The sequence below is a fragment of the Triplophysa rosa genome, linkage group LG10 (genome assembly GCF_024868665.1).
Source record: "Triplophysa rosa linkage group LG10, Trosa_1v2, whole genome shotgun sequence".
Classification (NCBI taxonomy): domain Eukaryota; kingdom Metazoa; phylum Chordata; class Actinopteri; order Cypriniformes; family Nemacheilidae; genus Triplophysa; species Triplophysa rosa.
In genome coordinates, this window is record NC_079899.1 from 26,495,073 (window position 1) to 26,512,391 (window position 17,319).

Sequence of the window (17,319 nt, forward strand, 5' to 3'; positions counted from 1 at the left end):
TACAGTATATATAGGCTACGTATATATTCACTCATACCTGCTTATGTTAGCATTTTCTCTCATGCTAGAGCAGAGATGTCACTGTGACTAAACATGATCTGTGGGTGTGTGCAACGCTGAAGCTTCAGTGCAGTAGATGCAGAGATTGGCTTTATGATCAAAGAACAGATCACAGGTCAGGCCACTTCCACAGAAAAGCAAACCTTTTGCTGTTTTACTCGATAGAGATAGTATTGAAAATGAAGACTTACATGACATAAAATTATGCACACTAATTTAATCTATATATATCCATAGGGTCCATTTTAATGCTGGATAGGCTCCAGACTTCAAATGACTGTACTCTAAAAAATTACTCATAGTTGGGTATAATGTGGATCACTGGTTTAAATGAACCTGGACAATGACGATATTTGACCCAACCATGGGCACTGTTTTAGAATGCAGGGATGCGCTGGCTTCTAAATTGAAACCTTGAGGAGCCAAATGACCTTTTATGTGTTAAATTACACTATAGGGATCATATTAACTCTGTTTAAAAGAAACACTTCAATAATCATGTTTTTATTGTGAATTTCAAGTAATATTAATCAAACTGCAGTTGGGTTGTTTTGATTAAGTGTAATAATAACTCAAAAGGATACAGCTAACAACATGATAACATCATAAAAACATGATTTGGGGAAAATCTTTAAAAACTGACGTTTTTTTGTTTTTGCAAATAAACGCTTTATTTGTACTACATTACCGTCCCTGCATTTGGTAAGAATTTGAATTGATATGTGAAAAAACACAAGAGTCAAATGTTTCCTTGTCACCCACCGTACAGCGGGGCCGTTAGGTTATTATAATAGTTTCACAATATACAAACAGATGTGACAATGGATAAAACATAGCTTTTAAAACAAGATGTGTTCATGGTATTTAAGACATGTGTGACCAGGCCTGTGAAAACCAAGCTAAAAAACATGTTTTCTACATCAAATAATTCGACATAATGTAAAGGACATTCTGGGAAAATATAAATGAGTTATCTTTGATTAAGGCCATGTCAAAAATAGAAATTGTCGAGAAATTAATGGTGGAAATCAATCGTAAACACATTTTAATTGATTGAGACTTTAGCCTGGATTTCACATTTTTGTGTCTCTTATGTGCTGTTATTAATTTACATTATGTGTACTGTATATTATCATAATCTTTTACATTTAGTCATTTAGCAGACGCTTTTATCCAAAGCGACTTACAAGTGAGGTAAACAATGGAAGCAATACAAATAAAAACCATCTCCCATAGAACTATTGAAATTGATCAATTTGTTCCTGCCCAAATATCAACCAATAAGAGTGCATTCAGCGTTTATGCATATTCACGTTTTGTCACAAATGCAATGCGTGCTGATGCTGTTATCTTCTAAGGCTTCTTTGGTTTTAACATCATTTTTTACCATTTTTGTTTTTAAATCTCATTTAAGCCGTTACCTTTTCTTTCTTTCTCTCGTGTGAGCAGCAGAGGCCGGTGAAGCAGTCGCTGAGTAAGTCCATGTGCAGAGAGGTGTTCTGGAAATGCCTGCTGCTCTCCACGCTCATGTACGGCTGCGTCGGAGCCATGGTCTGGTGCCACGTCACCCGGGTCACCCGCTCCACCATCATGACGCCTGTCACCTACTACGACAGCCCCTGCTCGGACGGCTACATCTACATCCCGCTGGCCTTCCTGGTCATGCTTTACATCGTGTACCTGGTGGAGTGCTGGCACTGCCACGCCAGAAACGAACTCCAGTACAAGGTGCACGTGGAGGGCATTTACGAACGGGTCCAGAGGATGCAGCGGGCCAAGCCGTGCATCTGGTGGAAGGCCATCAGCTACCACTACGTGCGGCGGACGCGGCAGGTGACGCGGTACCGCAACGGAGATGCCTACACCACCACGCAGGTGTACCACGAGAGAGTGAACACGCACGTGGCCGAGGCCGAATTCGACTACGGCCACTGCGGCGTCAAGGACGTGTCCAAGCAGCTGGCGGGTCTGGAGAAGTCCGCCATCACCAAACTGAGGTTCACCAAGTGCTTTAGCTTCGCCAATGTGGAGTCGGAAAACTCCTACCTGACCCAGCGGGCGAGGTTCTTCACCGACAACGAAGGGCTGGACGACTACATGGAGGCCCGGGAGGGGATGCATCTGAAAAGTGTGGACTTCAGAGAGTACACCATCGCCTTTTCCGACCCGGACCGCCACCCCTGGTACGTCTCCAACTACGTCTTCTGGGCAGCCGCCTTCCTCACCCTGTCGTGGCCGTTGCGGGTGCTGACGGAGCACCGCACGGCTCACGTCCACTTCCGCGTGGAGAAGCTCTTCGGCCCCGACTACGTCCCGGCTACGCCGTGCGACGAGCAACCCTACAGCAGACGCATCCCTAGGGTCAACACCATAGACAGCACCGAGCTGGAGTGGCACATTCGCTCCAACCAGCAGCTGGTGCCCAGTTACTCCGAGGCGGGTCTGATGGACCTGGCCCAGCGCTCGGGAGGGCTCCGGCAGAACTGCGAGCGCTGCCACCGCGCCATCAGCAGCTCGTCCGTCTTCTCCCGCAGCGCCCTGAGCATCTGCAATGGCAGTCCACGTGTCCCCTTCAGCGCCAGCCGCTTCTCTCTGGGCCGTCTGTACGGCTCGCGCCGAAGCTGCTTCTGGAGGAGCGGGAGCCTGGACGACCCCGAGAACCCCGGCGAGAACACCCGCTGCCTGTCCGGACGAATCGCGGCCGAGGAGGACGACCCGCCGCCGTACCAGGACGCCCTTTACTTTCCGGTGCTCATCGTGCACTGTAGCGAGAGCTGCCCAAACCATCGCTCCTTCCACAGGAACAGCTCGTGCGTGGAGACGTCGTTATGATCTCGTAAACCTCTCTGCAACACTTGACACCTCCTGAAATACAAGACACATTGTGTTGCTCAGGAAGCATATGTCCGTATGCTTCCATCATTCACAAACACATCCAACGCACGTTCATAGCAATACATTTTTTTGCTACAAGTCGAGAACTCAAAACAACAACAACAAAGCAAAAACATGACCGTTCAGACGTTTTTCTTTTTATTATGAACCATTGCACTTGAGGTTACGGCAGTGAATGTGTTCACCTGTTGATTTCATAAACAGACAGTATGAAATAAAAGTATTATGGGTAATTTATCATCAGGCAGAACTGTATACTGTTATTACGTCTATAATGGCGATGTCAACAATGAATATCTCAAACCATTTATAAAACAACAACATATTACACATTTCAGGCTATGCAACTATGAATCTCTGATATGTTATGCCTTTCAAATGTATATAGCCTGTCATTGACTGTTAAAGCTTTCTTCTGTGTATGTAATGTACAAACTATTTAATGATGAACTGAACGCTTTAGCGTGTTCGTGAAGCCAGCTGTTATTTAGTGAATGTCCTTGGGATTAGTGGCACCTGCTATGTGCTCTTTAAATAGCATTAATGCCAATTCTATAGACGGATTCATTTTAACAACATAAACAAACGTTACTGCGCATGCGCACTTTTGTGACCCCCCCCAACTGAACTTCCGGTATACATTCACAAACAATAGAGCACTGGAGATTATTTCTGATAACAATCAAAAGAAACCGAGCGTTACGTAGTTAACCGTGTCTAGAATTTCGACTGCGATACCAATCTCAACCGTTAGATGTCAGTGTGCCACACGCTCTCTTTAAATGCGACAAAACTACAGGACCCATTCAACAAACTGTCTATTTAATCAAATGAACATACAACAAAATTCAACAAATTGTTTATTTAATACTAATACAATTATTATACAGTAAAATAATAATACAAATGAATCTTAACATAAACCAAATAACATATAAATAGCTATTTTATTAGACACTAGCCAAACACAAACCGGAAGTTAACTGGGGGTTCGATGAAACGGTCTATTTATTCATTTAGCAGACGGTTTTATCCAAAGCTACTTACAGAAGAGGGTAAAAAATGGAAGAAATTGGAACAACATAAGGACAACAAAAAGCATAAGTGCTGCTATACAGGCGGAAGATTCTGAGGAAAAGACACAACGGCTTTGTCAACAACATGGAGATTTCTTTATGCAGCTCTAGATTATTTGCATCGCTCATTAATCAAAGCTGCGGAATACTTTCTGATAGCTTCATCATTCCTGATACGATGCTGGAGAGACGTACAGACCCTCAGAGGCGCTCTTGAGCATTCCAAAGACATGTTTTCAATCTTGTCTGTAGTTCAGCGTATATATCTGTGGTCTGTTGCCTTTGACGTCTGAAGGTTGCGAATGTATTTTTCATAATATTTGCGTCCTTACACTTTTATACTGCCTGGATAATGTATATCATATCACGAACGCCTTTATGTAGCACACATTAAACAGACATGTTACAGTAAACAGATGTAAACTCACCGAATAAACTGCGTGTGGGTTCATACAGATGTCATGTGTGTTGAAATGGCACGCAAGCCTGGAAACGAGATAAAAGGCCATTTCTTTACATAGAAACTCGATTCATGCACACAATTCATCCGTGTTTGCTATTACAATGAATTTGTTTTTGTCATGTTTCATCAAAATGTATGAACTTGCTGAATATCTGAAACAAACTAAAGGATAAAGTTGACTCGTATTCTGGAGTAAAAGCATCATCACACCAGGATGGATAGAGGCGGCGCTGTTAAAGCGCATTAACACAAACACGCCACGAGATGGCAGCAGAGCTTCAATCAACATTTATGTCCAACAGGTTATTTTTGGTGTTTTATAAAAACATCAGTTTAATTGGTCAATCCTATATATCTGTAGATTTATAAAAGTATCTTGAAAAAATGAAATCTGAATAATAACCAGTTGCATACACAGTTGAATGAATGAAAAGGATATTAGAGGTTTGTTTGAACTATATATATGTTTGGATAGTACATGTATGTCCCCTGACAGGGTTTTGTGTTTAATTCAAAGGAAAAACTGCAGGAATAACTGGTTGCTGGATGACTCTACAGAGAAAGACTGAAGCACTGGAATGGTTGAAGAGGTTTTTAAATCTTGTGTTTGTAAAGTGTACACATACAGGGTTGAGTGCAGATGTCGTCTTTTGTGTGATCTAGTCAGAAAGCTCTCCGGTCTTTTGAACTATTGATTGACAATGAATGACAGAGGATATATTAAAACAATGTTTTTGTTATCAGGCAGCCGGTCTCACCTTTGGTAAATATAGCTGTTTGTTCACAGATACCTCCACTCAGGGTCAAAGTGACTGGGGTGAGGCGCTCGAGGTTTAAAACCAAACAAAACAGCAGATCATCATCATTAGTACCTCTTTCTTTTACTTTCAGCGTACCTGACAGTGCCTAACAACGAGTACAAGAAACGGATTGATGACTGAAAATGTTCAAACCGAAACAAGTTATCAGTAATCATTTCAAAGGAACCAGACAGATGTACTGCTTATTAAAATGTTACCACAGTATCACAATGATTTGGGGACGAGATATCCTAGTAACACCATGTTTTTGGACGCCACCACACTATTCATATATGTCTCTTTTGTATTCAATGCAACAAAAACATGACGACAAGTCGTCTGCTTGATTCAATTATTATGAATTAGGTATACTTTGGCTTTGCAACACAACTTTGTCAGCACCCTGTCCTTACGTACAGTACAGATGACATATCACGTGTTAATATTTAAGAAGAAGATGTATCATACACACTGTAAACAAACTGCTTCACACGACACAGACAGATGTAGACCACAACACCCACTTCAGCACAGACTGCGTTTTTTAACACAACATTACTGTGCAGCTTCCGCGTGGGGTGTAAACTGAGCAACGAGATCATTAATATGCTAAATGATATAAAGCGTTCATTGATATTTCCCACATTTGTTTGCTGGGATGTTTATTTGTTGAGTTGTGTTTCCTATAGTGTTTGCTTGCCGTGTGTAGTTTTGTTTACAGTGTTGTCTTTGTGGAGGGTAGATAAGCGCGCGCGCGGTGTGTGTGTGTGTGTGTGCGCGCGCGTGTCTAGCCTACTCACCTAAACGTCCACGTTCACTTGACGCAAACGCTACAATGAAGAGGAATTGGCTCATGAATAATAATTAGGCCACGTTCATGTAACGTCATGTTACGTCATTAATATTCATTACCTTAACTTCGTCTTTACATTGAGTCATTTAGCAGACGCGTTTATCCAAGCGACTCACAGAGAGTTCAGGGAGCAATAAGCGACATGTCATACAGGAGCAATAATACAACAGGTGCTGATACAAAGTTACTAGTTTCAACAAAAGCCAGACCACTACCTTGGTGGTATAGATTTCATTTAGTAGTAGTGTGCAGGGCAGCCTCAAACACCAAACAAGCATTTATAAAATAATAATAAACATTTAGCTCTCTAAGATCTCAAAACTCCGGACTTTTGATAACACCTAGAATAACTAAATCCACCAAAGGGGGCGGAGCTTTCTCATACGTCGCACCTAAACTCTCTCTATTTACTAGAATAATCTTGATTGTTCTATAAACACCATGCACTGTGCTGTGTTTGACCTTTTTTGTGTTTTTCAGTTTTTCTTATTTGCTCCTGTAAAGCTGCTTTGGAACAATGCACATTGTGAAAAGCACTATATAAATAATATTGAATTGAAATTTAACTCATTTGAAAAGTGAAAAAGTGAAAGTGACCTATTAGTCAGATATGGTGACCCATACCCGAAATGTGACCTCTGCTTTTAACCCATCCAGAGAGTAGTGAACACACGTACCCCCGGAGCAGTGGGCAGCTATCACTGCAGCGCCCGGGGAGCAAGTAGGGGTCAGGTGCCTTGCTCAAGGGCTCCTCAGTCGTTACCCACCAGCCCTGGGAATCGAACCAGCAACCTTCTGGTCACGAGTCCGACTCTCTAACCTGGTGTCCTGGTGAGGCTGAAGGGGCGGGGCTTGCTTTAGCGGCTCAGGTCACCTTCAGTCCACACAGAGCGTGATGCTATTATTCTGCTTTGTTTTATTGTGTTTACTTTTCCAAAGATCAATGTGCAAAAATAGCTTCCGTTAAGTAAATGTGCAGGTATAAAAACACGAAAAGTTGCTGAAATAAAAACCTTTCATTTAATGCAAACATTTGAGATTTGACATTACTTTTGCCAAAATTGTACTGGATGTGTTTCATCTGGAACAAAACCTTCACCCCCACAACAATACATAAAATGTACTTCAGATAAATTTGACTTTAAAAGCTAAATGTTTCAAGCATGACGGTAAAGCTGAAATCAAACATTAAATCTCAGACACAGAAACGAGATGTCGGCCGTTTGTCCTGATCTCGCAGTTTGATGGATGATGGACTCACGAGTACATGGTGAGATGCATCCACTACAAAAACAAAGCAATCAACGGTTAGAAGTTATAATGTATATTCATTTTTAAATGATTATTGGCGATGCTGATGATTTTAAAATGCTCTTGCAAAATTGTATTACTTCATTTTCTTGCAGCATCACGCCTTTCTCACCAGCAGCAAGTCTTTTGAAAGTTTCTGTTGTGATCGCATACAAGTGAAATATTAATCAATGATCATAAATCAATCAGACCAGCAATATAGTGCATGCACAAAGGTTAGAACTGAATCTCATCTGGTTACTGACTTGAGATTAAATAACATGTTAGTTGTTTTACAACGTGAAGCACTTCTGTAGGACAGTTAAATTGGTCATTCTATTCGTTTAGCTGAAATATCTCATGTGCTTTAAGTAGGATTGTATTATGAAGAACGATGAAGAACTTGACACTCACTGGACATGCTCTCCATGCGCAGCACAAGGAAAATATAGTTCTCCAGTGTGATCTGTCCATTGGCGTAACCGTAACGCATAGCCATGAGATTGAGCATGCTGTCACTCATTCCAAACCCTTCAATCAACACAAATATGATTTCATCGGTCAGCTGTTCGTCTCATCACACGTTTGACCATCAGCACTCACCTGCCACCTGAAGAGCTTTCTGTAGTTTATTCATTGACAAACTGCCAGTGTTTGTGTCATCCATGTTATTAAACATGTCCTGAGAAACAGATCAGAAAATACAGAGGTCATGACGGCAGTGTTCATGTTAAACGTTCACGTTTTCAGAAGAAACGTCAGTGTATGCACAAGATCTTTACCTTCAACATAACAACCCGTTTCCAAAGGCGAAGGAATTCAGATTCATTGAGTCGTCCAGTAACAGAGAGCTGCATCGTTGTGTTAAAGTATATCATAATAAACTCTTAAAAACTCTGTTTTTCACATCACATTCATGGTAAAGGATACGTCCATCAGAGCGACCACGCTCTTACACAAATCCAAGCCGAATCCTTTCATTTTTGGAGAAGGTTGCAAGAAAACAGACAAAAACAGACAGAATTACAGGAGATAAAATAGAAAGAGATGTCTATTGCTTACATTACGATTTTAATCTTCGTGTAATTACTTGCGGGAAGGTTTTCATTCAGAAGACGTTGAAGTTGCTCTGAATCCACCTCTCTGTACTTTAATAAACAAACAATTATGACATGTTTTGTTTTTTAAGTATTTAATAATACACTTGCCAAAATAGATACACAACGTACACAAAACATACACCAGGGCAGAAATGAACATCGTAAATCCCCCCCAAACGAATCAATAAATAGATGTATGGTGCATTTCTGACCCTGCGGCATGTACACAAAATAACTTCATCGTTCACATTTCCTCATAATGTAAAGCTGTGGTACCTTATCTGCATACTGTTGAAAGAGTTGGAAGGATTCATCAACATTTCTAGTATTGATCTGTAATAAATTGAGTTTGAATTAATAGTCATAAAATACAAATAATAAAGCAACCCTACTTTGATGTAGTACTGTACCTTTGTTCTTGTCAAGCCGTATCCAGACATGTCTCTGAATACACACAGCACAAACGTCATAATACACTTTAATATTCAATGCTATATGACATAAGACCTCATTTTATTATTTAAGTAGTATACTTGTGGGTAGTTGACAAATAAACCACACATTTGTCCTGTGGTGTGACATAGCAAAATTTACAACAATCACTAACAATGAAGACAAATCCCTCTTATATTATTTTCTATTTTAAACATAAATATTAATCATATAAAATAACATCATTAATCGTTTGTGTTATCAATTTTTGCTGTCACACCAAAGGACACATGCTACGGTTTATTTGTCAACTACCCGGATATGTGTGAAGCATACTTTACGCAGTGACTATACCAGTATCATTGTGCAGTAGTAGTAGTGTACTTGTAAGTGTGCTACTTCAATAGTACCTGGGACTAAATTGGCCCACTCTTTAGTTTATAAAAGTGTAGTATTCTTCAAGTGTAATAGTAGTTAACTCGTTTGTAGTGAACTTCTAGGAATACTAATAGTTCAATACACTTTGACGTATACTACTCGTCTAATAGTTTATAGTGCAAGTACTTGTAAGTTATCTTTACGTGAGCGTAACATCATAGTTGAAGCATTATTATATCATATCATATCTTTATTGTTACTAGACAAACTTGAACGCGTATGCTTATAAGACGCCGATGCTTACTTGATCCGCGCCTCTGTCTTAGAGTAGATTGACAGAATGAAGGACGAGGCTTCGTTCGGCTGAAACGTTGAGGGGACGACGACATAATCGCCTGCTTTCAGTCGGAAAAACTCCGTGACCTCCCGTGCATTGAGGAAATTTTTGACGTGTCCAACGGGACGGGCTGTGTTGAAGAATGAGGCAGGAAGCTTTTCCCTCAGGTCCTTTAACTGGTTAATAATGAAACATGTGAATTATTCTGTCCCCGCATGCCAGAACAAGCCCAGCATCGAACTAAACCTATAGAAAACGTATACATACATGAGCTGGCACCTGAAAGAGTGAGAGACAACACATACAGCGGGTCAGTTCAAACTACATGAAACCAAGCAGGTGATGCTCGGACGGAGTCTGACCAACCTCATAAATGTTAAAGCCGATATGTAAATGATCTGCCAAGTGTCTGTGCGCCCGCAGAGGTTTCTGCAGAAGAGACACGAGGAGGTTTGGTGTGTTTGTGTCTCGGGGATCTTCTGGCGTCGTCTGAAGAGTCACGCGATACTGAGGATTTTTTGGGAAAGTGTCTACGAACGCAAAGAAGGCGAAAGTTGTATTTGTTGTGATCTGCAGGGAGTCTTTTTTGTTTTGGGATGGCAATGTGTACCTGGGTAATTTGGACAACCTCCAGCCGTCGTTTCCATCACCCACTGGCCGCTGTGTCCTTCAGTTCTCCATGAAGATGAATGAGATCCAGCGAGCACATTCATGTCGGAACAACACACATCCACTTCTGAAAACTGCCCGCAGAAATCCTCCATAGACATCCTGCAGACACCAATCAAACTGAGACGTGACGCAGCATAAATCAAGAAAACAAAGGGCTGAAGAAAACAATGACCATTAAAGAAACACTTGTGACTTAAATTGAGTTGTTGACTGACCAGAATTCTCCGTTATCACGCACAATGTTGTAATTTTGCTCTTCAGGACCTACGAGATTCCACAAAGGCGATCTAACAAGATTAGATAAACAAATCAGGAACCATACAAGATATCATGTAAAACTCGTTTCAAATGATGCTTTATTAGCTGGCTATAGTCTGAAGAACCTTTTCTATCACAGAAAGCGTCAGTGGATGTTAAAGATTCTTCACGGGAGTTAACCGAATGTTCAAACAGAAGAATGTTTATTTTATGGAAGGCAGACAAACTGAGGATCTATTGTGATTGATTTGAGTAAGAGTCTGAACCTGTCGCTCCAGTCTCCATTCCACTCGCCACGACCCCAGGGGTTAAAGATTCTCACCAACTTCAGCGGGCGACCTCGACACACGACCTGTGAAAGATCATCTGATCATCCTCCAACATTCCCGACTGACTTTATTCTTACAGTGAAATACAATGATCTTTTCTTAATGTTTGATCGTTTATTCAGAAAAGAGATCACAGTTTAACGCTTGAGCTTTCTATGAACGGTCTGAGCAATAATGATGTTCGTTTTTAGGAACAGCAATGATTCTTTTCCTTTGTTAACGTTTTTAGTCAGACTGTGTACATAAAACATTAGATCCGGTCAGTCACGTGCTTGTTTTTGAATAAAAATGAAATTTACAGCATCACACAGTTTAACAGACAGTATGTATGACATGATTGTTTCATATATATCTCACCTCTGTGATGCCTGTGACCGTGTAAGCGTGCATGTTCACCAGACCGTTAGGCAACACAACATTGTTTATCACTTTCTGAAAAGAAATTTTCTAAATTATAGACATTAGATGGATGTAAACACACGTGTCATATCAGGTCATATCATATCTTATACCATGGTCTGTTTGAATACTGGATTCTGATTGGCCGGAAGGTGTGCATTAAAACCCTTTAACGCACGGGTAGTTCCAGTCAGTTTGATCAATGTTTGAAATTAACAAAGAAAATAACCGTCATTTTCACCCATCTGGTTGAAAATTACACTGCAAACATCAATAACAGCTTTAACTTGGCAAACGACCATGGTATAAGTGTGATAACCCATGGCTAGCCGCGGGTTATCCCTTACATATCATCTCATATATCATATCTTTTGTTGTTAAAGGGACAGTTCACCCAAAAATTCAAATTCTTTCATCATTTACTCACCCTCAGGTTGTTCCGAACCTGTACAAATGTCTTTGTTCTGCTGAACACAAAGGAATATATTTAGAGGAATGTCAGTAACCAAACAGATCTCGTCCTCAATTTACTGTCCTGGTAGGGAAAACAAATACTATGGGAGTCAATGGGGGACCAGATCTGTTTGATTACTGACATTCTTCCAAATATCTTCCTTTGTGTTCAGCAGAACAAAGACATGTATACAGGTTTGGAACAATCGAGCATAAGTAAATGATGAGCGAGTTTTCATTTTTGCTTTGCATCCAATCCCAATTCTGATATGATATTGGTGTGTAATATTTGAGTGTTCACCCCTCCAGGTGTGCTGCACCCCATCAAAGATTCTGATTGGCTGGCTCGTCTCATGATGTCCCAGAGTTTTTCTGAGGCTTCGCTCAGTTTGAAGGTGACGTGTGGTCCACCGGTGAAGTCCTTCAAAGCCTCGGAGATGTTTCCCGAGTTCATATCCATATAAGAGCCACAGACTCTATATCACAGAATCAACACAATTCTCAGAGAAACGTTTCTTCATTCTAGAACCATCACGTCACCAAGAATGAAACATACTTGGCATAGGCTTTCTCGAGCAGAGCGGGCCAGAATTCGTCCGGCGTTTTGGACCGAACAAAGATGAGCTCACCATTAATAGTTGGTAGTTTGTCATCAATCACAACATCAACCCATTTACCAAATCTCCAGAACTGGAAAAAAGATGGATGTGTTAAAACATGAACTCTTAAAGGACTAGTTCACTCGTATTGGTTTCAAATGAAAGTGTTTTACTCTGAAGTGAAATATTCCTGCATAATCCACAGAGAAGCGTTGATCGGACTGGATGATCTGCTTCATGATTTCTCTCTGAAATGTCAGAGCTCCGACAGACGCCAGAAACCAGCAGTTACCTGACAAACACGCACACGCACACGCACACACACACACACACACACACACACACACGCACACACACACACACAATTGTTTGTGGACAAAATATAGTTGTGCTAACATACTGCAAACTGAAATTTTATGTCGACAAATGTTTTTGAAATGGACGACTTTGACTGAATAATGAGTGAACAAAAGCAGTGAATCAGAGTTCAGAATAAATGTGAACTGTTTAAGTTTGCCGTCTGTCCTTCTGAATCTTATCTTTATTGCTTCATCCACCCAGAGGTTATAAAAACAAACCCGGACTCATGATTGGCGTGTCGTACTTTCCGTTGAAATGATGAGGTCAGTCACGTCCAGCATGACTGGAGACATTTACTGTATGTGCACATTAAAAACTGAATAAACACACCTACATCACCCTGAAGAAAATCAAACCTCGACGTCTCCTCAACTATGTACACAGGGTTTGACACCAGTTCCTGAAGAAAGCAAACACTAGAACAAATTAATACAACATTCAACATCTAGTAGTGTACACTTCACTATCGAGGCCAAATAAATCATCAACCGGCTTGTATATAATATTAGATTACTTTCATCAACCATAAATGTGCTACAAGTCTTAAACATGATTAGTATGCCTACTCTATGAGATCACTTGTAGTTTGCCAGGTAAAACAGTGCACTACACTTTATTTAGGCACGCTTCAATAATGTACCACAAGTGTTGTATTGTTACACATTGATTGGATATTTAATGTAGTAAAAATATCGTTTTTGTAATTCTGTTCATGGTGTCTCAAAAGAGAGTACACTTCTTCTAGTTTATCTTAAGGACTAAAAACTCATTTTAGTATATTATGTACACAATTAGTGCGTGAAATTAGATCACTTTTAGGTGTATTTTAGTGCACTTGTTTTCACCTGACGCTGTACAATTTGTGTACTCAAAGTTAAAATATACTTAGAAGTACACTTTTGTCAACTAAACGTGGGGCAGTTTAGTCCCACAAAATATTGAAATAGTACACTTAAGTATACTACTAATACATTCATATTAGTATCCTTACTACATATAGTATTCCCTGTAAAAAACATATTTTTACAGAATTTTTCTGTTATTTTCTTTACAGATTTTCCATGTATAATGTCTAAAAAACTGTAATTTTACGGAATTGCGTAGAATTACAAGAAAACATGTAATTTTACAGGGAAAATTATTATTTCATTTCTGCCAGAAAATTTTTTATGTGTTTTTTTACTGTAAAATATATATGGCCTGAATAAACTTCATAAAATTAACCCAGGGTTTTTACAAAATGTTGACTAAACTTACACGAACAGAGCATCACAATGTAATGCACTTCTGTCCTCATATACATGTCTGTTTACTTGTAGTTGAGTGACTGATAAATAAATGAATGAACGCGTCGTACCGCTGGTCTCCTCCACACGACGCTCTTCTCTTCCTCGGGCTTCAGGAGTCCCACGCCGATGGATCTGATGTCCGGAGGGAATGAGTTGTCCACAAATCTCAGTCTCTCTTTCAGACAGTAATGCTTCAGATCACTGAAATCTTGACCCAGGAACCTGTCTGGACTTGTGAGAGATCCCCGTCCATCCCTGAGGTTCCTCTCAGACTCGATGTTTAAGCACACACCAGGCGGAGGCATTCTGACCTGAGATCTGTGAGTTCAATGAAGAGTCAACACAGTTAAACACTGAAATATAATATTCTGAACATCATGCGTTAACTTGTTTTTCTGGTTTATGTTAGTCGAACCCCCCTGAGGAAATCTATCACTTTAGTAAGCTGCGTACTGTAGTACAGTCATTTTATACTGTGCTTTACATTAACACTGTAGTATGAACTATAGTGAACTTATAAACTGTGAATACGGTAGTATATTTACGATATTCTACTCTTTCAACAACAAAAAACCCTTCGCTCTGTATACTGTGGTAGGCTATATATGAGATCAGTTTTCTTTTATTGCACGTATGCTTTTTGTTCTCCTTATGTTGTTCCAATTGTTTCCCTCATCTGTAAGATGAGGAAAACAATTGGAACAACATAAAAGCGTCTGCTAAATGACTCAATGTAAATGCTAAAGTAAAGTGTACTACAGTATTTGTCATTAAGGAAATTTGAGAAATAAACCCTATGTCTGTTTCCGTGCGAGACAAAAGAGACAGAGATGAGTAGTTTTACTGGACCTGTTCTCTGTGGATTCTCGTGTCCTACAGCAAAGCAGACGACAGAATCACAGAGGACGACGTGACAGAACACAGCTGAAGGTTTAAAGCTCCACCCATCTCATCTCACCGGTAAAACGAAGCCTCGGGTTTGTTTGGTCAATATTTGCATGGAAAACAATGTAGGTCAAAGAATGACCAAAGACTTATGACGTCACATGATGTGTATCACGTGTCTTTACCTCGTAAAAATAAAACAAGAGTAAAAGCTATAATAACAGATATGAAAAGTGACACGTACTCGGATAAAAACGCAAAGTTCAACAATGAACAATATCACTGTCTGTCTGAGAATGATCTGAAACTGAAACAGAAGTTTGCATAGAAACCCTCAGTTGACGCAAATTTCACTCGTGCGCGCGCACACACACACACACGCACGCACGCACGCACGCACACACACACACACACACACACACACACACACGTGTCTGGTTTATTATCTCCGTGGGGACAGTCCATAGGCGTAATGTTTTTATACTGTACAAACTGTATATTCTATCCCCTATCCCTAACCCTGTCCCTAAACCTAAAGATCATAGAACACTTTTTGCATTTTTAGATTTTTAAAAAAATATTGTTACAATTTATACTTTATACAATTTATGTATACAATTTATTAGCTTTTTTGCCCCTGGGGACCTCAATTTTGGTCCCCACGGTGACACGAGTCCCCATGTGTTGGTGTGTATTCAGGTTTAGGTCCCCACCGGGATATACAAACATGAACACACACACACACACACACGCACACACACTCACGCACACACACGCACACGCACACGGTGTGATAAACGTTCATGTTGAGGAAGAGTGTTGCATTCAGAAAGCTGTTGTTTTAATTATTAATATTTCAAAAGCAACACACAACAATAGCAATTGAAAAAGTAAAACTTTTAGTATTAATGCAAAAGAGTTTACGCGGAGAATAAATGTGGAGATTAGAAACAGGATCAGCAGCAGGTGGTCAGTAGGTGGCGCTGTGCACAAACACATACAAGAATACTGACCGAATCTGATCTTCATCATCACACAACACTGACAACAACACGAACACACAAAACATCAGCATCGTGGCAACATGAGTACTGTTGTGATAAAGGCTATAACACACACGCAGACACACAGTTCGACATTTATTATATGAATTTAAAAATGGTTTCATAAGTTTTTGTGAGGACCATTGGCTGGTTGGATTTATTCTGATCCACAAACACACGTGTGCACATACATGAGAATAATTCATCATTTATAATGAACATCGTGACAGATTTTCAGCTTTACTGATCTCTGAAGTTCTCTGGAGTCTCACTTTTATTAGTAGTAGTAAGAGACAAACTGAAGCGACCTTTTCTCTCTAGAATGTGGACACATGAACACATCATGTTGATGTTTTATATAATGTATGTGTATTATGGATATGTGTAATGCTGTTGTGCCTGTTAGAATGCATTCTTTGGTCTCCTTCATGCCATCAAATATTAAATGGGTTTGTTAAACAGTTTAAAACAGCATGACGTATGAACTTCTCCCTATACATTCACTTAACATTTACATTATTTAGTCACATTACATATATTCATGTCAATGCTGCAATTACAAACAGATTTTTTTGTGCTTGTTCTTAAAGTCTTAACAGGAAAGATACTCGTATAGATTAGATTTTTTTATGAAAACGTTTCTTTTAACCCCATCTTGTTTACTGTCCAGCTCTTGTCATTGACTTTATTCCTTTACTGGCATGAAAATGTAGGCTACTGCAGTATACTATAGTATTTACCATATTAAACTGTAAAGTCTGTATATTAACCGGCGAGTTGATAAACTGTAGAAACTATGCTAGTCTACTTTAGTATTTACTGTAGTGAACCTTACTATAGTAAATAATGAAGTCATTATTTTCTCATGTGGAAGGATGAAAGGGAAAATGAACCTACGCTGTATCTGTACGCTTTTTAAACCTTGTCAAAAGCTAACCACAAATTGATGCAACAAACATCAGATGCTGCTGTTGCCATGGAGACGGACGTCACCCCAGTAATAACCAGAGCTTGTTTACATGTGACATGTTCATTTCGTCATCTTTATTCTCTTCTTTATAGTCCTTTATTGAAACTGTGTAATAATGTTTCACTGGTTTATTTCTCTTATTTCCCAACACTGCTGACCACTCAGAATTCCCACAACTCCAGAGACCTCCACACACCAAAATCACACCGTTAGACATCCCATAATGATGAAATGAGATGAAAGATAATAACACTGAATTGAATTGGTTAAAGATGATTGTGACCTTATTATCTTCATAATCTTCAATTCTGTGGTGCTAATTATTGTGGTAATATTTATTTTCATGTAGCATGTTTCATGTTTCAATGTCAATTTTGA

General features: G+C 39.8%; 2 protein-coding genes across 3 annotated transcripts in view; one reads left to right on the forward strand and one right to left on the reverse strand.

Annotated features, from left to right (window-relative positions):
- Positions 1 to 5,225, forward strand: part of tmem151bb (transmembrane protein 151Bb) — a 5,908-nt gene extending 683 nt beyond the window's left edge. Inside the window, exon 2 of the mRNA XM_057343743.1 lies at positions 1,510 to 5,225. Coding sequence (XP_057199726.1) covers positions 1,510 to 2,892 — 1,383 coding nt within the window. The 3' untranslated portion in view covers positions 2,893 to 5,225. The remainder of the gene's footprint in view (positions 1 to 1,509) is intronic.
- A 1,900-nt stretch (positions 5,226 to 7,125) lies between these two features.
- zgc:136872 (uncharacterized protein LOC678524 homolog) overlaps positions 7,126 to 17,319 on the reverse strand; it is an 11,317-nt gene continuing 1,123 nt past the window's right edge. The window contains exons 1-22 of one of the 2 annotated variants that reach the window (XM_057343946.1): positions 14,893 to 15,234; positions 14,112 to 14,361; positions 13,085 to 13,154; positions 12,568 to 12,686; positions 12,352 to 12,485; positions 12,097 to 12,271; positions 11,301 to 11,375; positions 10,881 to 10,966; positions 10,572 to 10,643; positions 10,295 to 10,455; positions 10,051 to 10,214; positions 9,952 to 9,963; positions 9,652 to 9,860; positions 8,948 to 8,981; positions 8,814 to 8,870; positions 8,528 to 8,585; positions 8,368 to 8,411; positions 8,220 to 8,288; positions 8,041 to 8,119; positions 7,852 to 7,968; positions 7,539 to 7,594; positions 7,126 to 7,431 (exon numbers count right to left, since the gene is read on the reverse strand). In XM_057343946.1, the coding sequence (XP_057199929.1) occupies positions 7,405 to 7,431; positions 7,539 to 7,594; positions 7,852 to 7,968; positions 8,041 to 8,119; positions 8,220 to 8,288; positions 8,368 to 8,411; positions 8,528 to 8,585; positions 8,814 to 8,870; positions 8,948 to 8,981; positions 9,652 to 9,860; positions 9,952 to 9,963; positions 10,051 to 10,214; positions 10,295 to 10,455; positions 10,572 to 10,643; positions 10,881 to 10,966; positions 11,301 to 11,375; positions 12,097 to 12,271; positions 12,352 to 12,485; positions 12,568 to 12,686; positions 13,085 to 13,154; positions 14,112 to 14,348 (2,055 nt within the window). In that variant the 5' untranslated portion in view covers positions 14,349 to 14,361; positions 14,893 to 15,234 and the 3' untranslated portion in view covers positions 7,126 to 7,404. Of the gene's footprint in view, positions 7,432 to 7,538; positions 7,595 to 7,851; positions 7,969 to 8,040; positions 8,120 to 8,219; positions 8,289 to 8,367; positions 8,412 to 8,527; positions 8,586 to 8,813; positions 8,871 to 8,947; positions 8,982 to 9,651; positions 9,861 to 9,951; positions 9,964 to 10,050; positions 10,215 to 10,294; positions 10,456 to 10,571; positions 10,644 to 10,880; positions 10,967 to 11,300; positions 11,376 to 12,096; positions 12,272 to 12,351; positions 12,486 to 12,567; positions 12,687 to 13,084; positions 13,155 to 14,111; positions 14,362 to 14,892; positions 15,235 to 17,319 lie in introns of those variants that run through there. The other variant, XM_057343947.1, reaches the window with a different exon arrangement.